This window comes from Theropithecus gelada, chromosome 6 (assembly GCF_003255815.1).
Source record: "Theropithecus gelada isolate Dixy chromosome 6, Tgel_1.0, whole genome shotgun sequence".
NCBI classification, from domain to species: domain Eukaryota; kingdom Metazoa; phylum Chordata; class Mammalia; order Primates; family Cercopithecidae; genus Theropithecus; species Theropithecus gelada.
Genome location: NC_037673.1, coordinates 109313440 through 109339959, shown reverse-complemented (window position 1 = coordinate 109339959; position 26520 = coordinate 109313440). Strand labels below are relative to the sequence as shown.

At 45.0% G+C, this 26520-nt stretch overlaps 1 protein-coding gene across 2 annotated transcripts in view; it reads left to right on the top strand.

Moving 5' to 3' along the window:
* MCC (MCC, WNT signaling pathway regulator) overlaps positions 1-26520 on the top strand; it is a 466526-nt gene that overhangs the window by 401141 nt on the left and 38865 nt on the right. For both annotated transcript variants that reach the window (XM_025387469.1, XM_025387470.1), the window contains 6 exons: positions 9788-9934; positions 10908-10997; positions 12103-12251; positions 17034-17174; positions 19731-19834; positions 23760-23943. In XM_025387469.1, the coding sequence (XP_025243254.1) occupies positions 9788-9934; positions 10908-10997; positions 12103-12251; positions 17034-17174; positions 19731-19834; positions 23760-23943 (815 nt within the window). The remainder of the gene's footprint in view (positions 1-9787; positions 9935-10907; positions 10998-12102; positions 12252-17033; positions 17175-19730; positions 19835-23759; positions 23944-26520) is intronic.

The window sequence follows — 26520 nt, the reverse complement described above, 5'->3', positions numbered from 1 at the left end:
GAAAGAAGCTGACTCAATATGTCAAAAAGCTGGTAAGAAATTAGGAAGATTGGCCTGGAACAGTGGCTCACGCCTGTAATCCCAGCACTTTGGGAGGCCAAGGCGGGTGGATCACGAGGTCAGGAGTTCAAGACCAGCCTAGCCAACGTAGTGAAACCCCATCTCTACTAAAAATACAAAAAATTAGCTGGGCATGGTGGCAGGCGCCTGTAATCCTAGCTACTCGGGAGGCTGAGGCAGGAAAATCGCTTGAACCCGGGAGGTGGAGGTTGCAGCAAGCCGAGATCACGCCACTGCACACCAGCCCGGGTGATGTGCGAGACTCTGTCTCAAAACAAACAAACAAGAAAACAAAAGAGAAAAGGAAGATTGCCAAAATGCTGGCCTTTTCCGATGTAACCCTTTTGATAATCATATCCAGGTACTTTAGTGGGTTATAGAACAAAAGAGAAAATAGCACACCTATCACACTTACCGAGAAATGGAAACGCTGTTGGATTTTTTTTCCTTCTATTTTGTGGTCTCTTGTGTTTCCACCTAGTCAAAATTGCCATTAACAATAAAACACCATGTAAATTCAGTTTATAGGAAGAAATAAATATTTGCTGTAAATAGGTTCTGATTATTTGAGGGCTCTAAGAAGAATCATATAAAGTCTCCAATAAGAGGTGTGGTTCTCAGCAAAATATCTACAAACCCTGGACTTCGAGACGGCAGCTTTCCAAAAACTACACAGGGACTAACTGCATGAAGCTCATTAAGTAGAGCTTTCCCAACCTAGTGATTCTCACCCTTCTATAGTATGGAAATCATCTCATCTCAACCAGCTCCATTACACAGTGAAATTATGAATTACAACCTAATTACCTGAAATTACAACTACCCAGTGAGCACTGCTACATATCATCAGCGGAACAGGCTCTTTTATGGCTAATACAAATGTTTCTGATCCTGCTTAGGACTCTGGTGCCACCTTGCCTTCCTGCTGGTCACTCATCTGTGAGCCATATTCACAGATGACTTCATCAGCTGACTCTTGTCTGTGCTCCCACAATTGTCCTGAGATTGAAGCATCCGCATAGCTGACCTGTTTCATACTTGCCCAGCCTCACGTTTTCGAGGAATTTACTAGCACTTTGGAAACCTGCTTCTGTGCACACTCTTTGTGTTTGACAGCTCTAGTGCCAAATCCCTCCAACGTCTCACTTTCCCCCTCTGCCTAATCCCTCATGCTCCTGGCTTGCGTCATTTACTTTCTTTTTGATTGATTGAGAAAGAGAGAGAGAGAGATCAATAGAGAGATAGATAGATGTGGGATCTGGCTATGTTGCCCAGGCTGGAATGCAGTGGCTATTGACAGTTGTAATCACAGTGCACTCAACTCTTGAATTCTGGACTAAGTGATCCTCCTGTGTAGCAAGCTGCCTGAGTAGCTGGGACTACAGGTGCGTACCACCATGCCTGGCTTTTTTTGTTCTAATTTGGCACTCAGGGCAGAGAGAGAAGATAATTATATTCATCAGTCACATTCACTGGTCCCTCTTTTAATTTATTACTTATAAATAATTTATCCCCTATAATATCCCATCCCTTTCCCCCTATTTTGTGCGTGTCCTAAGATAGTGTTTTGCATTACTTTTAATTTATTTAAATGTTATTGTGCTGTCACCTTCTCTTATGTTTTTCTCCTCAGCACTCTAATTTTAAGGTTGGTCCATATGACTGTGTGTACATCTGGTCCTGTGTGTCTAAGGACATCTAGCATTCTGTAGTGACCCACCTATTACATTTACAGCCGCTGCCAATCAGATTGCTTCCCACTTCCCATGACCACAAACAATGCTGCAGGGCATAGTCCCTGTGTCTCCTCCGGCCTGGTGGGAATTTCTCAGGATCACATGTCCAGGAGTGAAACTGCTGGGATTCAAAGTGTGTAGAGTCTTGCTTTGACCAAGTACTCCAGGGCAGCTTCAGGGAACGCTGGCCAGCCCGTCCGCCCAACAGCAGCAAAGGAGTACTTCACCACCTGTGTCCCTGTCAGCTCTTGTACTTCCATTGTTTCTTTCATTCCATTCTTTTTCTCAGGTTTAATTTTTTTGGTACTGAAAATCATGTATTCTTAGCAATTTCTTTCAGCAAAGATCTATAGGTGATAGATTCTTAATCTTAGGTGATAGATTCTTAATCTTTTGCCCACACTCTTGATAATAGCTGTATAATCTCCTGTCACTGCTGTAACAAATTATGATGAACTTAGTGGCTTAAAACAACACAAATTTATCATCTTACAGTCCTGGGGGGTCAGAAGTCCAAAATGCATCTCATTCACTAAAATGAAAGTGTCGGCAAGGCTGCATCTTTCTGGAGACCGGAGGAGAGAATATACTTGCTTGTCGTTTCCAGCATCTAGAGGGAGTCTGCATCCTTTGACTGTGCCCCTTCCTTCATCTCCTAAGCCAGCAGTATAGCATCTTCAGAACTCTAACTCTGGCGTTCCTGCTTCCCTGTTACAGGGAGGGGTGTAACTTCTGAGTTCTGAAGTTGTGAGTCCTGAGTCCACCTAGATGATCCATGATACTCTACCCATCCTAGTTCCCTTTTGCCATGCAAGGTTACATTCACAGTTCTCAGGGTTTAGGAGGATGTGGATGCCTTTGGGGGCCATTATTCAGCCTACCACAGTATTCTAAGTAGGCATTAGATTTTAGAGTGATAGGTTTTTTGGTGGCATTCAATAGATTTTATTGAGACTGTATCAGTCCCTGTTGAAGGTGTTGGCAATGCAGTAGTGAATGAAACAGAACAACACCCACAGACCCACAGAACCTGAGGTGCCTCTATCCCATGAGAAGGCAGTGTGAGTGTGTGTGTGTGTGTGAGTGTGTGTGTGTGAGAGAGAGAGACTGTGTGTGTGTGTGTGTGTGTGTGTGTCTCAGTCTCACTCCATCACCCAGGCTGGAGTCCAGTAGTGTGATCCTCCTAGCTCATCACAGCCTCGACCTCCCTCCCAGTCTCAAGCAGTCCTCCCACCTCAGCCTCCTGAGTAGCTGGGACTACTGGCGCATGCACCACACCTGGCTAATTTTGTTGTTGTTGTTGTTGTAGAGACAAGGTCTTGCAATATTGCCCAGGCTGGCCTCAAATTCCTGGGCTTGAGCAACCCTCCCACCTTGGCTTCCCAAAGTGTTGGGATTACCACCGAAGCCACTGTACCTAGCCCTACAAGAAGGCTTTTAAGATCTGGAATCTATTTTTGTTTCATTATTTCTTAATCTAAAGGGAATCTTAATCTTATTCCCTTTATCTCTTTAAGAATCCTCCGTGTGCCTATTGTGATGTGGTTTACCAGTTGCTTTATTTTCATTTCTCCTAGGGTGAATTCAGCTCCTGATTTAGATTGCTGGCTCTCTTGTTTTATCTTCTGCTCTCTGTAGTTGTCCTCGCTCTGTGTCTGGCAGCTTTGTGGACCTGGACTCCCAGTCATGGGAAGCTTAACTCTCCTGTTCTCTCATGATACTGGGCGATTTACAAATTAGGAAGTTTCTGAGGCAGTGGGTGACCTGGCAAAATCCAAACCAGTTTCTGGTGTTCATGTCAAGTTTGGAGTCCCACAATATACAGATAGTATAAATTTGGACCTCACGCCTAAAGGTGCCACTGGTTTGGGGTTTTGATTTCTGAAGGTTGACTCCTCTGCACAGCCTCAGGATTCCTTCTGTGGACAGCACTTTCAGCTTTTCACCAATGGATCGGGCAGAGAGGCTCCAGGCATGAGGCAGAGGGATCAGCTCAAGCAGCTAGACTCGCAGGCGCCCTCCATCTCCTCCCTCCCACACTCACATTCTGTGCCCTGCTCACAGCCCCTGGGCTTGCAGTAGTACCACCTCCTGGCAACCCCTTCACCTTTATTTCTCATTTCTGGCACCTGGAGATTTTGCTGTCTTTTGACCTTGGCAATGAATTTATTTCTCTCATTGTTCCTTTTTTATGCAGCATTTGTATGCATTTTTAATAGGAGGAGCACCTGTTGACTTTAGCTGAGGCTGTCATACGCTGGGAAGTTTCAGTTGTTGTATACAGTTACATAGCTGTAACCTCTGTTAACCTCTGAAAGCCTCTGTTCTCATTCTTGTCCTTCCTGCTCTCTGCCAAAGCTGAATCAGTGTCTGCCGTCCTCCTTCTGGGTAGATTCTCTTTGTGTACATTATAGAATTTTGTTTATTCTGTGTCTTTCATCAGTGCTCTTCCTTTCACTTGGTCGTTGAGGTATGTGTCCAAATTTTGTTTTGGCCAATGCCCCAAGCACATTCTTATCTCTGTTGTGGTTTTAATCCTTTTTTATTTTGTACTTTATTTTAATGAGGTCTCCAGAGTTGGAAGAAAAGAGTGTGTTCCTCAGTCTACTATCTTCAAAGAGAGAGTTCAGCTGAGCTCTCAGTGCTGCTGTGTAAACTTCTTTTTTTTTTTTTTCTTTTTTGGTCCTAGGTCAGCCTCCTTTCTCATTTCTGATATTCCCCTGCCATACCTAGCAGAGAAAACAGAAGCCATCAGACGGGAGTCCCTGTTTCACATCTTCCCTGACAGTCTGCAAACCACCTTTGTTATTGCCCATCCTCACCTCCTTTCCTTTTCTCCCTGAGAAAATGGTGTCCCTGTCTCCCTGTCCTCCACTGACCCTCCGCTCCTGCCCGCCACACTGCCACACCTCCTCCCTGAACCTTATCCATGCCCGGCGTTCCTAAATTTATCCAGTTCTAATCACTTCCCAGTTCTAGTCACTTTCCTTCAGACTTACATTTCTAATTGTTGACTGATAAGCCCTCCCTCACATACTCAATTGTTTTCTCAAATTCAGCCTGTCCAAAGCTGACATCATTGTCAGCTCCAGACATTGTCAGCTCTGGTCATTTCTTTCTGAAGAGATCAGCTTCTCTTTATGTTTTGCTTTCTCATTGCTAAGTAACTCCATGATCCACTAAGTCACCAGCCACAAGTTTGGATGGTATTTTTTTTGTTTTTTTTTACCTCCTTGAATATTTCCAGAACTGCACTGATGCATACAGTAGCTACTAGCCACATACAGCTATTTAGGTTTGAGTTTAATTAAAATACAATACAATTAAAAATTCAGTTCCTTGGGTACACTAGGCACATTGCAAGTGCTTACAGCCGTGTGTGACACCAGGCTACCGTAGCAGACAGCGCTGCTCTAGAACATTTCCGTCCATACAGGGAGTTCTGTTGGATGGAGCTGGTCTAGAGTGTATCTTGCCGTTCTTATTCCCACTTCGCTGACTGTATTTGAGCACTAATAATTTCCCACCTGAACCACCAGTAGAGCTCTTGGCTCACCAACTTTTTCTTCCTTACTTCAGTCTGTTTTCTCCTCTAATCAAATGATTTTTACAAAACCTTTGAAGAAATACCAGAGAGAAACAACTGTGGCCTTTTAATGTCATTTCCTTACTTGAAACTTCCAGAGTCTCCCCCATTATCTTTTCCTCTTTATTTGCTTGTTGAACAGCTCAGCCTTCAAGATTGAGTTCCAGTGTTGCCTGCTCTAGGAAGGCAGAGGCCAGCCAGGATTCTTCTTCTGCACTTAGACACTCCTTGTTGGTACCCCTCTTTCAGAGCGTGTTTCCCATTGTAATGTTTACCAGCCATGCAGTAGCTTCAGGAGAAGTGAAAAAATGGCCTTTCAGGTCATGTTCTGGTGTTGAGGAACCCCAGTTGAGACAGGCTGTGAAGGGTGGTGAATGATGTTCCCACAAGTATCAGTCCTTGCCTCAGGTTACCCTTGGTTCTTGGCTATCTCTCGACTCCAAAATATATATTCTGTAGAGAGAAACAGAGTTCCTTCAATAAAAATAGCTGTGTGCAGTGGCATGCCCCTATAGTCCCAGTTACTTGGGAGGCTAAAGCGGGAAGATCCCTTGAGCCCAGGAGATTGAGGCCAGCTTGGGCAACATAGTGAGACCCTGTCTCAAAAAAATAAATCTTCAGTGAAGGAGGAATATTTTAATTACCACAAACTTTCATAGTTCTGGAGTCTGGGAGTCCAAACTCAAGGTGTTGGCAGAGCCACACTCCCTCAAAGGGCTTTGAAAGAGAATCCATCCTTGCCTCTTCCAGCTTCTGATAGCTCTTGGTGCTCTTTGACTTGTGTCCAATCTCTGCCTTCATCTTCACAGGGCCTTCTTCCCTTTGTCTCTATGTCTGTGTCCTAAATATTCCTTCCTTCCTTCTTGAAAGAACACCAGTCATTGCACATAGGGCCCGCCCTAAATCAGATTATCTTGGCTTGAGATCATTCATTCAGTTGTATCTACAAAGACCCTATTTTGAGATGAGGTCACATTCATGGGTACTGGGGATTCAAATTTGGACATATCTTTTGAGGGAGACATAATCCAATCTACTACAATGGGTGAGAATAAAAGTGAGAACTCTGTTAACTATGTTTCTGCCTCTTTCCCAAGCCATGCCTAAGCTGACTCAGCATATTGACTTTAGCCTTCGTTTCTTGCATGTATTCCTATACATTAAGATTCTCACTCGCTGGGCGCGGTCGCTCACGCCTGTAATCCCTGCACTTTGGGAGGCCGAGGCGGGCGGATCACGAGGTCAGGAGATCAAGACCATCCTGGCTAACACGGTGAAACCCCGTCTCTACTAAAAAAAATACAAAAAATTAGCCGGGCGCGGTGGCGGGTGCCTGTAGTCCCAGCTACTCGGGAGGCTGAGGCAGGAAATGGCCGAACCCGGGAGGCGGAGCTTGCAGTGAGCCGAGATCGCGCCACTGCACTCCTGCCTGGGCGACAGAGTGAAGACTCCGCCTCAAAAAAAAAAAAAAAGATTCTCACTCGCAAATCAAAAGAAAGGGGAGGAGGCCACTTAACCAGCTGTCTTTCTTTCCCTGACAGGCACACTGCACTCCCTTCAGCTGGATTTGTTTCCACTGGCTAGCAATTATCATTAAATAATAAAGCATAGCCCAAAATAAACATGTTTATCATCTTTAGTTTTCAGAGACATTCTCTGGGTCCAAACCTTTTAAAGTGAACGTAGATATTTAGATTTAGAAATTATTTTAAGCACATGTGTGCACATATACAGCAAGGAAAATGACTAGAAGTAATCGCCTCTATAGAGTAAGAAATAACATGAGCACTTTGTTTTTATGTTTTAGTGTTATCTACATTTTGCACAGTGAGCATGTTTTACTTTTGTGATTAGAAGAAGAAATGTTTTTAAAGCATGGATAGTTTTAATAAAGTCTTTATAAATTGCCCAGGCATTTTTTTTTTCTGTATTTTTTTAAAGAGATTTAAAAAAAAAAAAAAGCAAGATGAGTAGGCCAGTAGGGATTCTAAGAACAGACCACTGATGGTCTTGAGTGCAATTCAGACACCATTTAGGTTTTGGAGTGGTGTTAACATTGTTAATTATTCAGGACCTTATCAGATTCATCAGCAGTAAAAACTGAAATTCAGGATCTCTACTGGGAGGTTTCCCCCAGTCCCTGGGGGAATGAATGAGCCGTCTCTCTTTGCACATTTTTTCTTTGTGGCATAATGAGGTATCCACCCCCATACCCATTTTTGGTTTGTCAGGGGCCATTTCAGAATGAGTCCTGTAATCCTTCATCAGCAGTACCATTTGGCTTCTACAGGGATGTATTTTCCTATTGTTTAGGCTATTTTGAGTGTAGCCCTGCGTCTGGTCTGTTTTGAGGACAGCACACATTTCCATCGATCCTCCGTTACTGGAACCCGTGGCAGAGCATTAGGCCCTTTTGAGCTGTTCTACTATTGAATGCAATTTGCTTTGAGGGAATTTTCCTATTTTAGCTTCTAATATGTTGATGAATTATTGAAATTTCAATTACTTTTGCTTCCCAAGTTAGCAGGATGGAGACATCCCAGACATTTAATATGAAAAGCTTTCCAGTGCCTTTTAGAGAAGGGGCCACATGCCTGTTCTCTGCCCTTGTCTAGAAGGCTTTTGGCGGCAGGGCTGGCACCAGGGCATGGCTCCACTCTTCCTGTCTATGGGGTTAAAGTGCTTTGTGGCCTTGGAAGTCCCTTAGGTCAGTGCTGCTCAAGGTATGGTCCCCTGGCCGGCAGCATCAGCATCTTTTGGGAGCTTATTAGACTTGCAGATCTTGGGCTTCATCCAGACCCTGCTAAATCAGAATTCCTGGGGTGGGGCCCTGGAGTCTGTTTTAACAAGCCCTCTGGGGGATTCTAGTACACTATTTTGTTGAGAAAGCCCTGTCTTAAATTTGCTAGTGCTAACTCTTCCCAGCCCGGCAAAGTCTGGTGCCCATTTGTAAGGACCGTTGGGTGCTGTAGTTAGTTTGCCCTTTCAGGTGGACACTGTACTCTCATGCTGAAACTGTGACCAAGGTTATAAAAGACCAATCTCTAGCAACGCTCTTCAGCTCCTTGGAATACTTCTCTCTTTGGAAGTCACAGAGTTGTAACTATAGAGAAGCAGGATTTGGACGTTCAATTTCTGTGCAGTTAAATGTGCATTTTAAATGTAACTTAGAGGGCCCCATGTTTCTTTTTTTGTATAGAAGGACTATTTAGACATTCCTACCTACTATCCCAGGGAAAATCCATCTGTAGGTAACTTGGGGAAAGGTGCTGGCTCCATCAGTGTCTCTTCTCTTAGCCTAATATTTTCCCCAATGCAGACACCTCTTCTAAACCACACATATTGAATAACTTGCACCTCTTCAAACATAGCATGTCATCCCAGCACCTGTGCACCCCCCCACTATCACCCCCCAAGCATATCATCACGAAAGCCATATCCTCACTTGTTCTCCTTTAAGATTGCTCAAGTACCACTGTCTTCGTTCAGCTTTGTCTGGATGACTTCAGCTGGAGTTACATTCTTCCCTTTTTCTGCTTCCCATAACACTTGAGATAGAAATTTATAACACTCAAGTGCACTTGTGTTGAAATCATTCCTCTCTCCTCTGGGCTCTGAGATGATGATTCCATGAGAGGTGATTTCATCCTGGGTCCTCTGTCTGCAGTCCCCAGCACAGTCAGGCACTTGGGGCTAAAAGAATAAACATTCCTTAAAGGTAGTTAGCCTCGCCTGGGCGCAGTGGCTCATGCCGGTAATCCCAGCACTTTGGGAGGCTGAGGTGGTAGAATTGCTTGAGCACAGGAGTTCAAGACCAGCCCTGGCAACATAGCGAGACTCTGTCTTTACAAAGAAATTTAAAAATCAGCCAGGTGTGTTGTGTGCACCTAGTCCCAGCTGCTCAGGAAGCTGAGGCAGGAGGATCCCTTGAGCCCGGGAGATTAAGGCTGCAGTGAGCCATGGTTGCACCACTGCATTCCAGCCTGGGCAACAGAGCAAGACCCTGTCTCAAAAAAAAAAAAAAAACAAGATGGTCATCCATCCTGGAAGCTTCCAGTGCCTTATATAATATGTGCACCTCATACTTGTGAAGAATAGATGATGGTCTGTGGCAGATTGAGTTAAGAATTTATTGACTCTGGGGCAATTATAAAAACTAGTAATATCATCACTTTGGTTTGTAACTCCACTTTTTGTATTACGTGTGGTTTAAGAAACTGATTCGTTTAAAAAAATTATTAGTCCAAAAAAAAAGAATATAGTGACTTTTATGTGAACTCAACCATCCTAGCTTTTCAATGGGCTGATCCCTCAATGTAAATGAAAGCCCCACCACCTACCCATCTGGCTGTTTTGCTCTTTAGCCAGGGAAACCACCAACTATGTCTAAGCATTATGATTGCAGGTCAGAGAGCTTCAAACTCGACTACAGAGCGTGCAGGCCACAGGTCCCTCCAGCCCTGGCCGCCTCACTTCCACCAACCGCCCAATTAACCCCAGCACTGGAGAGCTGAGCACGAGCAGCAGCAGCAATGACATTCCCATTGCCAAGGTGAGTTCCTGGGGATGGACCTGATGAGCGGGAACACCTCCTGTTATCTGGAAGCACCAGGCTCATCCTAGCCACTGTACAGGCATGCCCTTAGCTGAGACAGCCCAAGGGGCTTCCCCTGAGACCTTACACAGGCCTTCTCTGCAGGAGCTGTAAGGAGAGATAACCCACTAATAGTTTTAAGTCTCTCTCAGCTGCAACCTGGACGCCAGCTCTCATTAATCAGCCAGCTGGAGAATGTCACAGCTGACAAGTCATTATGGAGAGTGAGACGTTTTGTCAAGTGCTCCAGTACTTCACAGTGGACAGAGTTGCTCTCAAAGACTAAGGTTCAGCCCAGTGGGGGACCTTGAGTAATGAACCAATGATCTCCCCACTCACAAGACTGACAGCTCTGCCAGAAAAAAAGAAAAATAGATTATGATGGACAGGCTGTGGCAGCTGTGAGAAGTAGCCCCACTCATTCGCTGGCACAGCCCCCCAGTACGTATGTTGAGTCTGTCTCAGATGATGAAAATTATGCCTGTTGGCTTGCCTGGTAGCTCTACTAGCCACCACAGTAAGGTTGATTCTTAACTATCAAGTTTAATAAGTTAGGTTAAACCAGTGTTTTCTAACCAGAAGTGAGCTCTTCCTCCAGGGGACATTTGGCAATGTCTAGAGACATTTTTGATAGTCACAATTGGAGTGCTACTGGCATCTTGTGGCTAGAGGCCAGAGATGCTGCTAAATATCCTACAATGCACAGGACAGATCCCCACAAAAAGAATTATCCAAGCCAAAATATCAGCAGTGCTGAAGTTGCAAGGCCCTGGCTTAAGCTGGTGGTAGAAAAATTGGACAAATGAGCTGTTCTTAACAAGTTCTTTAATCATTTAGTTGACATGGCTAAACAGCCCTGTATAAACAGTCCCAACAGTTTATCTGGGGAGTGGTGTGTAGTTTTCTATAATGCTTTGTTTTCTTTTTTAAGATTGCTGAGAGGGTGAAGCTATCAAAGACAAGGTCTGAATCATCATCATCTGATCGGCCAGTCCTGGGCTCAGAAATCAGTAGCATAGGGGTGAGTGTTCACGAGAAGCAAGGCAAGAAAGTACCCGGTAGAGCTACACAGACAATTGATTATAGATGACAGAATAACTTCCCAAGTCTATCTCCAATAAACCAGTTACAATAGTAAATCACACCCGATTTCCTTCCAAAGGATTAAATTACAATGTATGATGATTTCCATCCATATGGTGAATTACTTCTTCAGCTTTAGGGGAGATTTTTTTTCCTTTCCTTGAAACCATTCAGAATGAAATGATTTAGGTCCAGTTCTTGGTGATATAGATGAAAGTCTTGAAGTATCTGTCTTATATCACCCTGCTACCCCAGAGACGAAGAGCTCTAAAAGAACTCTGCCTTTTGCACATCCATCTTGAAAGGGGATGTGCTCTCTACTGAGGAGGAATGTTGTCTTTGAAGCCTCACCCAGTGGTAGGAAAGACCAGAACCTTCAGTTTAGTCCCAGAGTTTTCATTTGTGAAGTCAGGCAACCCCCTGGGACTGTAAGAGCTGATGGATGGTGAAAAGGATTAGTTTCATTTCTTTAAGGGATCTTTTAGGATTGGGGATGAGGATGAGAGAGCCAGCTATTTGATCCTCAGAGACAGAGCCTTAAAATAGCATTTTAAGGCCCTAATTTAGAATTTTACACTGAGCAAAAATTGCATGTATTCAGATTCCATGCCAAAGCCAAAATGTGAAAATGAAGGAGTCAGCCCCTCTCCTGGGCTACAGAAACCAAAAACAGTGACCTGGAGTAGCAGGGAATTCAGGATAGGGGAAAGAAATCCTGATTCTGTTCAACATTCAGAATTTTAGGAACTCCAGGAAGGCATGATCTCCCCATCCTGGCTGCCCAGCGCCACGTGCTTGGGGAGGGAGTCATATTTTGATCCTGTTTTCTCTTTTCTTCTACCGCTTTTATAGTATTTATTAGCTAACTTTTCATACTAGGATTCTGTCATACAAACTGAGAACCATTAGGGTAACCATCCTCCCAGTCCCCGATTCTCAAGGAATATCTTGAGAATTAAATTCTTTTGCATACAAAACATGCGTGGCGACCAGCATCTCTGAAGTGACACGTTCCAAAGGGGAATTAATGCTTCTTTTTGCAGGTATCCAGCAGTGTGGCAGAACATCTGGCCCACTCACTTCAGGACTGCTCCAACATCCAAGAGATTTTCCAAACACTCTACTCACACGGATCTGCCATCTCAGAAAGCAAGATTAGAGAGTTTGAGGTGGAAACAGAACGGCTAAATAGGTGAGGAGAGATCCTATCGATTTGATCCTGGGGCAGGGAGGAGCTGCTGCTCCTCACTTCTCTTTCCAAAGATCTGTTCAAGGTGGCTTACGTATTGTGACAGAGCAATACTGTCAGGCTGGTGGGTTTGGAAGTTCCCACCACCTTGGTCTTCAGAGGAGTGCTCCCAACAGTCTGAGCTGCCATCATGGCTGTGACTTGGGCATTCACATGGGCCTTGTGCTTAGAAAGGTACCATGCTTGCTTCACTGCCTTAATACTGTTAAACAAGGGACTCCGCTTTTTTAGTTTCACACTGGACCTTGCACATTACATAGTGAGTCCTGGGAGCAGCCCCTACAGAATGGCAGTAGGTCACAGGTGACTGCCAAGCATGCAGGCCTGTGCTGCAGAGAACCACAGAAGGAAGTTCTGGAATGTTGAGTCAGCGTCTCAGGGGCACTTGGAGCTACTGGAACCAGCAAAGGCAATCTGGTAGGGCCGTTCCTGACATGGACCAGGCATGCTGGTCTATCTGTCCTTGCTCTTCCTGATGGTTGCCTAATTTTATTTATGCTTTTTGCAAATGTGCTCAGTCTTGGGTCCCTACATCCTATCTTAACTGCCCTACCTAGAGTAATTTTACTGTATATCCCGTTATATGGATTCTTTTCAAGTCTTTCAAAAGAGGTGGTTTCAGTTTGCCCTTTTGCCTGTTGGCAAAGACTCTCTTATGTGTCATGCCAGTGATGAGGGAGTTGCTAACAAAGCAAAGGAGAAGGACCAGGGCCAAACCATGGAAACCACTTGGCCTCAGAATTGGTTCTGCAGTGGCAGAATGGACTGTTGAGTCTCATCTGAATGTGGTGTGGCTGCCTTGACCTACCAATCTTTAGTGGAAGAGCACTGTAAGAATTTGAAAGGCTTATGAGCTAACCAGGAAGAAATAGGGATACCCTTCCCCATCCACCATTGCTTAATTCCATTCCTCTTGTGTATGGCAAACCAGAATAAATTGAATTATCATGTTAGTCTTCCCTGATTTGAAGCTGTTTAATATAGTTCTTGAGAACTAAGGTAATTGACAATCTAGGTCATTTTAAATCTTGAAATTAAATGGTTTCCTTATTAAATCCAGAATACTTAAGAGTGATAATCCTGATGATTACTTAGTGGCAGTAAAGAAGCCGTCTTTTCACTATCACTGGCCTGGGAGTGCTTAAAAATTGAATCAGATATGCCCTTTGCAATTTAATGAAGTTAGATGCCTTCAGGGGGACCTCGATTTAGTGAGGATCTCCTCTCTACAGATTCTGGGATTTAACAAGTTGGATTTGTGGCTGAACTTGAATAGGGGAGTTGCTTTCTACTCAGTTATATACACCCAGGAGAGACCAAAGAAGGGAGAAATATTTTGCTGGTAGCTCATGTTATTGTGGTGTTTAACAGCTTACAAAGGGCTCTCACAGACAGCCACTTAATCCTCAACCTGTGAGGGTAGAGTAGTCCTGTTTTGCAAATGAGAAAACAAAGACTTTGAAGTCCCAAGTTGAGTGACTTGTCTTAAATCCAGAGCTATTAAGTAGCTGAGATGGAATTCCAACCCTTACCCATTGACCTCACCTCCATTGTCATCTCTGTGATCCTAGCTGCTGCGGGAACCTGGGGCTTCTTAGAAATAAGCTACCAGTATATCCTGATGTCTGCTATTTTAACTACCTACCTCAAAGTTGGAGGCCTATTACTCTCAAAGTATGTTAGCCTTTAGCTTCATGGTTGGCAGGGGAGGGGTGACATCCGTACCCACCAAAATGTTTTCCTTCTCTAACAAATCTGTGTTAAACATCTACTATATGCTAGGCTACGTGGCACGCAAAGCAAAGTAAAACAGATAATAGGGTCCCTGCTCTCATGGAGCTTATATTCTGTTAGGGAAAATAGACCAAGGAGAAAACAAATAAGATGATAAGAAAGATCCAAGAAGGAAATAAATAGGACACCAGCAGAAGCTGAGGGAGGGTTGATTTTTCGATGGGTAGTCAGGGAAGGTGTCTGAAGAGGGGAGGCTTACATTGAGATGGATTACCAAAAAAAAAAAAAAGCAGCCATATGGCAAACTGATATTCTTATGGCCACTTAACAACCATGAGGCCTGAAAGAGGAACTGTCCAAAGGCCAATGGAACTGAAATGGAGTAAGGGGAAGAAGCTACATGAGATGAGGTGGCAGAGCAGGGGCTGGCTCAGATGTGGATTTTGATGCCATGGACACATTTTACTCTTTAAGTATAATTGGAAGTCATTAAAGGGTTTTTGAATGTGGAAGAACAAGATCTGATTGACACTATGGAATCTCAGCCGGGTGTGGAAAATGGGAAGGGTGAGATAAGAGTGGAAGCAGCATGATCTTTGCAGTGCACGAGGGTAGCTGTGGTGGGATGGGGCCAGGGGCTTCACGTACGACATGTGCGGTGCTGAAAGCAGTGGAAACTGCAGCTGGGTTCCACTTGGATGAGAAAAAGGGATGGTCTCAAAAAAGATTCTCAGGGGTCTAGTGCAGGAGCGTCCAATCTTTTGGCTTCCTGGACCACACTGGAAGAAGAGGAATGTCTCGGGCCGAACATAAAATCCACTAACAGTAATGATAGCTGAGGAACTAAAAAAAAAATTGCAAAAATATCTCGTGATGTTTTAAGAAAGTTTACAAATTTGTGTTGGCCGCATGCAGCCTACAGGTTGGACAAGCTTGGTCTGGCGTGTAGTGTTGGGTAGACGGTGTTGGCATTTACTGAGATGGAGAAGATAAGGGAGGATGAGGTGCAGGGAAAATCAAGAATCCCACTTTGGAATGTTAACATTGGAGGTAGCAATGTGACAGCAAAGGGAAATGTCAGGAAGGCAGCTGGATATGTGAACCTGGCCCTCAGAGGCAAGCTCTGGGCTAGAGAAAGTTGGGAGCCAGTGGATCTTACCTGCGTAATAAAGTCATGGGACTGGAAAGAAATCGCCCCTAGGGTGGGAGTGTCGATAGCAGAGGGGACCCCGGGACAGCCCCAAGAGAATGCCAAGCCTTCCCAATTTTATAGAGAATGAGCATCTAGCAAAGACGACTGAGAGGAAGTAGCTGCTAGGGCAGGAAGAAAACCAGCAGAGACCCACCCTGGCTTAAGTGAGGGGAGCTCTTTAAGAAGGGAAGAGTAACAGATCAGTGAGGTGTTGCCTGAGAAGGGCCCTGAGATGGGCTTGGCCACATGGAGGTCTATGAGTTGGATAAAGGTTTTATCTAATTAGCAGGGACGGACTATAGACTGGAGCAAGTTGAAAAGTAAATGGCCGGCGCGGTGGCTCAAGCCTGTAATCCCAGCACTTTGGGAGGCCGAGACGGGCGGATCATGAGGTCAGGAGATCGAGACCATCCTGACTAACACGGTGAAACCCCATCTCTACTAAAAAAATACAAAAAACTAGCCGGGCGAGGTGGCGGGCACCTGTAGTCCCAGCTACTCGGGAGGCTCAGGCAGGAGAATGGCGTGGACCCAGGAGGTGGAGCTTGCAGTGAGCTGAGATCCGGCCACTGCACTCCAGCCTGGGCGACAGAGCAAGACTCCGTCTCAAAAAAAAAAAAAAAAGAAAAGTAAATGAGAGAATAGGGACTCTTTTCAAGAAGTCTTAACGTGAACAGGGGCAGAAAAGCATTCTTATAGCACCTTACCTTGAAATGACCTCGGAGTGGCCAGAGCCTGGCAGTGATCTTAGTTCTTCTACACTCACCAAGTATCTTCCATGTTGGCAAATGTCTCCATATTCTGCCCTAAGGCGTGAGTCTAAGATTTTTCCTTGAAGCTGATGGCTACCAAACCCCTTAACATTTCAAGTCACTTGCAGTTTGTGTGTGTGAAGCTCTTTCTCTTTAAGACTTAGTGGTCAGAGTACTACAAATAGATGTGTCCCATGGAAAATGAATTGTGGCATCAAGAGCATCTGTGCCCTGAGATGGAAAATGGAGAAGCTGAAGGATTATATTATTCATTTGTTTGCTGACTTTGCCACAAACTCATTTGCCCTGAGTCTACAGTTCTGAATCCTGTAAAACTTCAAGTTCCCAATGCTTATCCTAGCACTAGTTAGAGCTGCTAGACTGTGTAACCCGAAAGGAGCTTTGGGTACAGTCCACAGCTCCTGGTCCATTTCCCACTTAAAGGCCGCCGGGGCGGTTCCTATTCACTCACTGATTCATCCTTTGGTTCTCTTTGTAGTTTGTGATTATGAGGACGGGATCTGGTTCAAATCCCAGGGCAAGATACTTAATGTTTCTGGGCCTCCATCTCCTCATCTGAAATGGGAATAACAATACTTAATTGAAAGGGCTGCTGGGAGAATCACTAAAGCAAAGGCTTAACAGATAGCCATGACTGCTGTGATGCTGCTTTTCATCCCTGCATGTGGAGGGTGACTTATCTAAGCCCACCAGGCGTTCCACATGATAGGGACCTGGAGGTTGCACAGCTGTCTTCTTTCCTTGGAATATCTCCAGAGCCTAGCACTGTGCCCTGCTCATGCTAGACCTGGAGTGAGCGTGGCAATGGCTGGGGGTCTTATTTTTAACCAGGGGGCTTATTTTTTATTTGTAATTCACACAGAGTTTAGTGATACTTTTATGTAGAGTTGCTTCTTTGACAAAATACTGTGTCAGCTGCTAATCTGACAAGCCCACATCCTAGCATGCTTTTCTGGCCTGAACATAACTGAGACAACTGAAATATTGGCAAATTAATTGTAACCCTTGATTTTTGTTCCTTTGTAGCCGGATTGAGCACCTCAAATCCCAAAATGATCTCCTGACTATAACCCTGGAGGAATGTAAAAGCAATGCCGAGAGGATGAGCATGCTGGTGGGAAAATACGAATCCAACGCCACAGCGCTGAGGCTGGCCTTACAGTACAGGTAGGAAAACAGCGCAAGGCACACACTGGGATGTTTGGAGCTACTTCAGGGTAGAAATGCATCCAGAGTAACCTGCAGAATAAAAGCAGGAAATAGGCTTCTAGAAGGCATATCTGGCGGTTTGGACCAGCAGATAGCTAAGGGTAATGAATATGCTGTTAGTAAACAGGTATATTTCTCCTAGCATATTCATCTTAAATATTTCATGTAGGTACTATCACTCAAAATATCGATTTTTTGGTGTGTTACATGTTCATTTGTTCTTGCAGATTTTTATTCATATTCATATGTAATTTACATTGCTATAAATCTAGTGCATTCTATTTCTTTGTCATAGTTGTAAAATGTTGCTTTTAATAGCCTCTCTTTATTCTGAATGGCTGTAACCCCTCCATCAAGTTTTTATATTGTTAATTTACTCACTTTTCTAAAGGACATTTAGACTTTTAATATTAAAAATAATTCTATGATGAATAATTTAATGCAGATAAGATCTTCATTCTTTTGAATATTTTCCTCTGGATAAAATCCGGCAGCAGGAACTGTAGGTCAAAGGATATGAATATTTTCCTGGCTCTTCAGGCATGCTGCTGATTTTTTGTCGTGAGAACAAGCCAGTTTAAATAACTACAGTTCACTCATTGGTGAGCAAGTTGTAATTTGAATGGACCGCTTTTTTTTTTTTTCTGCCTCATCACTTTGAAATTTATCTGTTTTTAAATTACCGCTTGTTTAAAGCTGCAAAACTATCCCTTATTATTATCATCATAGGTTTCTTTTATTAGCATTACCACTTAAGCGTATTTGCCACGGCCTCAGAGTAGTTGACTGTATCGTACACTTAGCATCTTCTAAAAAGTTTGGTATTGTTTTAAGAAACATTCTTGTTTATTCAAGAAATAATCAAAGCAAAATAAATGGGACCAAAGCTACAAAGCAATCCTTCTGGTTTACAGACAGCAAAGCAAGCAGATAACTCATATGTGATAACCCTTGAAGCTGGCTGCTATCCGCCCACAATCTGCCTTTGAGCAGAAAGGTCTTTCTCCACATTAGTACCTGGATAATAAAGTGTCTGGAATATGAACTGCCTTTGAAACTAGGAACTGGAAGCACCTAGGTCTAGCATTTCAGCTGTTTGTCTTAACTGTTAGTAAAGGACAGTGAAAATAAAGGCAATCAAAACAAATTGTTGACTAAATGAGGCAACACATCCCCTGTTCAGCTTGAAGAAGCTAGATGGTTACTTTCTTAAAGAGGAAATGTTCCTACTGCAGGCATGTTATCTGGGCCCCTGAGGATGCTATGCACATGTTCCACCTCTTGTGTGGACGTGGGCCACGTGGGTCTCAGGCTATAGGAAAGGAACTGTTCTTTGTTATTTTACCTTGTTTGCCCAATGAATGATGGGCACAGAGAAGAGTGACTATGTTTCCTCCTCCTAGAAATCCAAACTCAAACTCTTGTCACAGATTTTGTGAAGGCCTAAGAATGTTTCATGAGACATTTTAAGCACTTCTAGTTTTATGAGAATCCATTAGAACTTTTCTGTGATGATGGAACTGTTCTCTACATGCACTGCCCAATATGGTAACCACTAGCCATGTATGGCTACTGAACATATGAAGTATGGCTACTGCAATGGAGGAATGGACTTTTTCATTTTATTTAACTCAAAATGTTTTCAATTTAAGTAGCTATTTGTGGCTAGTAGATACTTTATTGAATAGTGCAGGTCTAGGTCAAAACCATCTCCTTGTGGGATGTTATATTAGTTACCTGTTGTTGTATGACTAATCACTTACTGCATCACAATTTCAAGGATCAGGAACCTGGGGTGGCTTAGTAGGTGGTTTTGGCTTAGGATCTCTTGTGAGATTCTGGTCAAGCTGTCAGCCAGGACTGTACCATCTGAGACCTCAGCGGGAGCTTGGAGGATCTGCTCTAAGAAGGCTCTCTCACATGACTGTTAGCTGGAGGCCTTAGTCATTCCTCCCCATGTGGACCTCTCCATAGGACTGACTGAGAGTCTTCAAGACACGACAGCTGGCCTGCTCCAGGGAGGATGGTCTGAGAGAGAGTGAAGTGAGAGCGAATGACCAAGATGGAAGTCAGGGATTTTTAGTAAGCTATTTTGGAAGTGACCTACTGTCACTTTGGTCACACAGACCAACCCTGGTACAGTGCGAATGGGGGACAGCACAGGGGTGTGGACACCAGGGTGCGGGCTCAGCGGGACTGCCTGGAGCGGCCTACCACAAGGGAATCACGTAGTCCTTTCAGCTGGTCACTGAAGGGATGACACACTTGCCTCTCCCATCTTTATTGTTTCTGTTGTATTTTTCCAGAACCAAGTTAAAAGTTTAAAAATAAAAAGGCCAAATGAAAGAGCAAGCCATTGGCCTTGACCTGGGAATATTCATGGGTGGTTTCCTTGCCTGTGTGGAGAGTGAGGCCGAGACAGCACCTGAGCTGCCTCCTGCGCAGGAACCTGCGCCACATTGAAGGTGTCCGCTGTTCCCTGCCAGGGCTGAGGCCGCGTGTGCTTTGTTTCAGCGAGCAGTGCATCGAAGCCTATGAACTCCTCCTGGCGCTGGCGGAGAGTGAGCAGAGCCTCATCCTGGGGCAGTTCCGAGCGGCGGGCGTGGGGTCCTCCCCTGGTAAGTGTCTCCGGAGTCCCTCTTCCTCCTGTTGTCTCCCTGCCTCCTTTGCTCCTGCCCCTGTCTCGGCGGCTGGCATTGAATCATCTCCTGACAACACAAAATTTGGTTGTCAAGTGTGTTTTTCATTTTTCCTCATGACTGAGTGGGTAAATTGTTTATGTTGAATACAGCAAGAACTGGAGTGGAAACAGAATAGCAGACAAGTTAAAACAAACAAGCCTTCTTAGGAGCTGCATTCTCCTGGGCTGACAGTGGGGCCAGATGGAGCTGGGGCCGCATCAGCGATGAAAGGGGCTGGCGTGTCCACAGCTGCCTCTCTGATGCCTGTTGTCAAGGCGCATGCTGCTGCCACATGGCCTTCACCTTGTCTCGTTTCATTGGCTGAGCTTCTCCAAATTTATCTCTTTGAGTAGTAGTTGTTTTTTCGCTTGTTGGTTTTGAGGTGGAGTTTTGCTCTTGTTGTCCAGGCTGGAGTACAGTGGTGCAGTCTTGGCTCACTGCAACCTTCACCTCCTGGGTTCAAGCATCCTCCTGCCTCAGCCTCCCGAGTAGCCGGGATTACAGACATATGCCACCACGCCCAGCTAATTTTGTATTTTTAGTAGAGACAGAGTTTCACCATGATGGTCAACCTGGTCTCGAACTCCTGACCTCAGGTGATCCACCTGCCTCAGCCTTCCAAAGTGCTGGGATTACAGGCGTAAGCCACTGCGCCCAGCTTTTGAGTAGTTTTGAAACATGGGTTTCCCCTGCCAGGTCTCCAGGTGTCTTACAAATAAAGAAGAAGTAGTTTCACCCCCTGCTCGTGTCAGCATCACAGAATGTTCACCCACCTCGCTTTCCTGTGCCTGCCCTTCCCCCAGCCCCGGGGATCCTGTGCCCTGTTGGCCTGACCTGTACCTTGAGATCTGCACTGCCCGCTCACTTCTATCCCTCAATTTTGAGTCAGGTGGAAGGAGTATCTAACTGGGACAGACACAAGCATGTCATTCTAGGAAGCAGCAGCATTTGCTAAAATGTGGCCAGTGATTGTGGCTCTGAGCCTGCAGTGATGTGAGGACTGTGGCAGAAACAGTGCTAAGAGGAAAGAGAGACCCAAGAAGAAAGGTGGCCATCTCTCCATGCAGAACTAAGCCCCAGACACCCCCTTAGCCTTCGGAGAGGCAATAGCAAGTAAACAGAAAGCCAAGGTGGCCAGGTCACTCCAGAGCCAAAGATGGGTAGTGTGGGCAGGCCAGGCATTCCCATGTGTGTGGCCAGGCCTCTGTCATGGACCGGCTTTCCGCTGTGAGCTTCCATTAGGACTTGTCCATCCAGGATACACCCTGCAAGGAGGTCACCATCCAGGCACCTTCTGAATGCACCCTCCTGTCCTTCTTCCCCACTCCACCCCTCTTGCCTGGGGGCTCACTTTTGCAATGCACAGTCACATGTGTTTCCTCCTTCGGTTTCGATTTGCACAGGAATCTGAAGCAAAACTGAAGGAAGGAAAGTATCCTGGGTATTAATTTCCTGCTTCATATCCAAGTGATCCAACAAAGGAGCACGCCTTCATTTGTATGGAGAGCCATGCTCTGCTCCTCCCTCTGGTTTTTTTTTAATAGTATTACCAGCCCAGTCCAGAAGTAGAAACTCTGCCAGCATTTCCATTAGAAACCTCATTTTTCAGGTCTTTTAACTGAACCATAAAACTTTACTCCTCTTATGAAATAGATCCTAAACTGATCTTGGCCTGCTGTCAGGTTTTTTTAAAATTAATATACATATTAAGAAAAACGATAAATTAAAGGAAAAAAGTCAGTCTTTGTATTTCCAGTTGGTATCAGAGGAGTGTCTTAAACCTGTTCAGGCCTCACAAGGTGCCTTTCATTAGGCATGTACCTACTCAGTGCAGTTATTTGGTATAGGAGCTGAAAGAGCTTAACTAAATCTGCCTTTTAAATATTCAAAATCAATAATGAAATGCTTTGTATTTACCTAATACTGGGAAGCTCATGTGTACATTTATAAGATGAGCCAGTCAGTAATGTCATGCCTGCTTCCAAAGAGCAGTCAGTGGTGAGATATATGTAAAATGTCTTATTCATGGAGAGAAGTGAGATGTGAAGCTTGTCAGAGAAATGACAGGAGGGAGTTCCAGGGATTTTTGGCCTGCGGAATGGGTCCACCCCATTTCCTGCCCATTCTCTGTAGTGCTGAGGGCGGGCTTGATTTTAAGCAGTTCCCCGTTCAGCCTCGCCCTTGCATTCTGCTGACGGCAGCAGCTGGCCCGTCATACGGCCCCATCATGCCGTAGAGTTGCCGCACAGCAAAGCAAGAACTCGTTTGTGACGTGCACCCACAGGATCTGTGATTGTGGGTCTTTTCTTTGTTTCTTGTTGATGTCACAGGCATTCATTTTGTTCATTGTTTCATTCACAGATGCTTTAGGCCAGTGGTTTTCAAACTGTGCCCTGGGAACCTGGAGGAGTTTCTCTGGGCCTCGGCAGTGGGGTTGGAGGGTGGGACCCTGAGCGTCTCCCACTTCTGCCCACTTCATCCAATTCCACGTTTATCTTGTTTGTATGTTAGAATAGCATTTTGTATGGTTTGGCGTAAGATTTCCTTTTAAAATATTTGGAAGAGCGTGGATCTGTGCTGTACAGGTAGCAAACTAGTGATTTGTTCAGCCAGCAGTTTCTGTTTTGTTTTGTTTTTTTTAAGACTTTGTTTCTTAGAGCAGTTTTAGGTTCACAGCAAAACTGAGAGGAAGGTACAGAGATTTCCCATATGCCTCCAACCCTCAACATGCACAGCCTCCCCCATTTTCAGCATCCCCCATCAGGGTAGTATATTAGTTACAAGTGATAAACCTACAGTCACACATTATCATCACCCAGAGCCCATAGTGTACATCAGGGCTTACTCTTGGTCCTGTACATTCTTGGGTTTGGGCCAATGTATAATAACTTGAGTCCGCCATTATAGTATCATACAGAGTAGTTTCACCGCCCCAAACGTTCTCTGGCTCCACCTATTCATTCCTCCCCCACCCCCATCCCCTGGCAACCATTGTTGTTGCTGCTGTTCTTGTTGTCGTTTTGGAGACAGGGTCTTGCTCTGTTACCGAGGCTGTATTTGAACTCCTAGATTCGAGCAGTCCTCCCACCTCAGCTCAGGCACCCATGATCTTTTCACTATCTCTATAGTTTTGTCTTTTCCAGCACAGTTTTAAAACACGATAGCAATGTGAACATTTTGGGCACTGGTCTGTGCAAGTGCCCACCACTGCCTGGTCTGTGCAAGTGCCCACCACACCCTGATGTTCTGCACTAGCCCAGTTACCTGGCTCCTGGAGGCATTTGAGTTCACCACGATTACCAAGCCAAGAGAAGGGTCAGGGGTGGCATCGGTACATATAATACAGAGCCGATCTAAAGCTCTCGTCTGAACCATTAGTTTTGTCTCTCTTGCCCCCACACAGGGCTCTAATCAAAGCTGTAGACATGTGGAAAGATGGCACAGTTTTGCCCCAGTTTCTCCCTCCCTCCTTCACAGGGAAGTGCCAGTGCACAGAGGAATGGCCAAATGGTAGACTTGTGGCTGAATGGGAGGAGAAGCCAGGAGCCTGCATCATTAGAAAAATCAGAGCATGTTAGAGCTGGAAACAGAAATGTGGTGATCCCATTGGCCAACTCCTACATTTGTCCCTGAGGCCAGTGGAGCCCAGAGAAAGAGCAGAGAAATAACCTTCCCATGTGTAGCTTCTAAGTGACAGTGCCAGGCCCAGAACACAGATCTTCTCTTCGGCTGGGCACTGCTGATGCCCCCCCACAGCGCCACCTCTGCGCTAAGTAACTGAGAGTTAATTATGCACAGTCACTCCCAGGCGTGCCTTGTCCAGGCCTATGTTGATTAATCCATTGGCTTCTCTGCCACATAGGAGACCAGTCGGGGGATGAAAACATCACTCAGATGCTCAAGCGAGCTCATGACTGCCGGAAGACAGCTGAGAACGCTGCCAAGGCCCTGCTTATGAAACTGGATGGCAGCTGTGGAGGAGCCTTTGCCGTGGCCGGCTGCAGTGTGCAGCCCTGGGAGAGCCTCTCCTCCAACAGCCACACCAGGTAATGCTCAGCCTTCTGCCCCGGGGCAGGCGTGTGTCCACCTGGCATCTGTTCACTGGACTTGGTGTGCAGTGACCCAGCTCTTGGGGACTGTGTGGCTTGGGAAAAGGCAGACATAGATTCTGGCTTGCAGCCTGCTCCATTCAAAAAGGAGTCAGAAGATCAGAACAGAAGAGCTAGAAAGTGGCCCTCTCGCTTTGCCAATGTGGAACCTGCAGTCGAGAGAGGAGAGATTTGCTGTGGAAAGTGGTAGAGATGGAATGCAAACCTACCTTTCTGTCGGATCCATTTTCTCCTACATTGTTCTGTTCTTCATTTCTTTGTAAGTCGTCATCTCCAGGAAGCACTTGGGGTAGCCGAGACCCGTTTGCTGCAAATGGTCCCTGTGGTCCCGAGGCCCAGCCCAGCCCATCCTAGTTCCAGACATCTCTCTCCCGTCCTCTTGTGCCTCCATCCTCTATAAGCTCTTCTCAGGCAAGAGCCTCTCCTCCCATCTCTTTTGCCTCATAGAATGATGCGGCATTCACAGCATGTGCTTACAGACACTCAGTCATGAACCTGAGGTCAAGTTCACTGTCTGTGAATCTAGGAAATTAAAGTGGGTGCTTGAAAAAGATGAGGAAGAGAGCAGCGAAGACCTTGCTGAGCATAATTTGCTGAAGTCATTTGATTCTTTTGGATGGGAGTGGAGAGTCAGAATGAAACCCTTTCTACTTCCCTTCTCATTTCTTGCCACCAAAGCCCTAAAAACTTGAATGCCTTCCCTTTATTTACCAGTCCTCAGTCTAGAAGACACTTTGTTAGAGATTCTTACATAATTGCCAAATAGTGAAAGACTTGGAAGGGTAACTTACCCCGTTTTCACAGGTGAGGAACCCTTGGCTCAGAGATATGTCAGTGACCTGCTCGGTGATAAGAGGGAAACCTGGACGGGAACCCGGGATTTCAGCACCGAGCATATTGCCCTTCCCACATTGGATCTCATGATATAACAAAACAGTGTCTACTTGCAGTCTAAGCGACCAGAACTGCATAAAGATACATTGACTATTGAGAGCCAGAGGAGAAATACTGACGCTTTCTTGGTGCTGGAAAGCAACTGAATGTTCCCTCTCTCTTTCCCCGCCGTAGGACCCACCATCTCCCTCAGTGCATCCATTTACCTGTACTGGCCCAGGTGTCCCAGGGGAGGGGACATGCCCAGGAATACGCTCAGCCAGGTGCCCACAAACAACCAGGACTTGAGTCTTCCTTACTTTAGCAACAATTGTCTCATTCAGTGAAGCACAGATTACAATTTTTTTCGTAAAACCAGATCCTACTGTGTAAACACAGAAAGCAGATGCTCTTCTTAATGACTCTTCCAGATGTGTGTTATCTATAATTTGTGTGTTTATTTAGTACAGAAATGTAGTTCTCATGTTGTCAGTGATGCCATATTGTTTCATTAGTGAACATAGGAATTTGCTTGATAGGAAATGTGTGCTGTTTCAGTAGCTTATGAGGTTTGTGCCACAGATCATTTGTTCAAACCTCCCTACCCACAAAAAGAATTTTGGGGTTTTATTCTAAATCAGAGACGAATTTAGAACCAGTCAGGAGTGAGAACAGTTTTATCACCATCTATTTAGCTTTTGAATATTTGTTAGAAGTACTTGAACTTACAGGTTAGCCTTGATTTTGAGACTGTTTTCTTAGAGAAATTTAATTTGAGATCATATGTTTCTGCAGATTGAGATAAATTCAAAACACAGAGTCATTGTTTCCAAGGATAACCTCACCAAAGAATGGTTCTTAAATTAATTTCGGTCTCAAGTAGGTCTTCCCATCAAATACAGAGGGCTTTAGCTCCAATTTCACCCAGTTCTCCTTTAAAAATCACTTTTACCCTCCCGCCCAAATCAGAGCAGCTCTGAGTACAGAAGAACCACACATGGGGCATTCATTTGTCACTCTACATTCTCAGAACCTGATGCAATTAGACTGCTTTATGTTAAACGTGGGTTTAGAATAAAGTCCCAAACCACCAGACTGCTTTCATAATTATGATAATTATAGTAATTTTGTTTGTAAATCTTGCCATTCTGGCTCAAACATTCCCCCATGTCAAGTTTATGAAAATAAAGAAAAGGATCTTTCTGAGTTGGAGCTTTATGTGGCCCAGCAAATCCCTTTCCCCCCACTGTAACCACCCAGCTTAAAGAGGTCTAATCAGAGTGTCCATCAGTTGCTCCTCAAGGGTTCAGGAAAGGAACGCTGAGTATTGCACCTCCAGCAGCACTTCTGGCAGCCCATAGGCAGCTCCTAACGACAGGAGGGTTAATGGTTATAGAGAGGAGCAGCAGAGGGGTAGTTAACCAGCAAGGAGAATAAAAGTGATAGCCAACCCTCAGTTGACTGTTGGCAGGAGCCCAGGATCAGTGCTATTTCATTTTGAAAAATATAGCCATGGCCTCATCAGAAAGTATAATGGTCTTATGGACAGAGTGACTAGGTTGATTGCCTGGATGGCTTTATCAACATATCATGACAAAGAGGCACAGGGACTAAAGCGTTGGGAAGTGGAAATAGAATCCT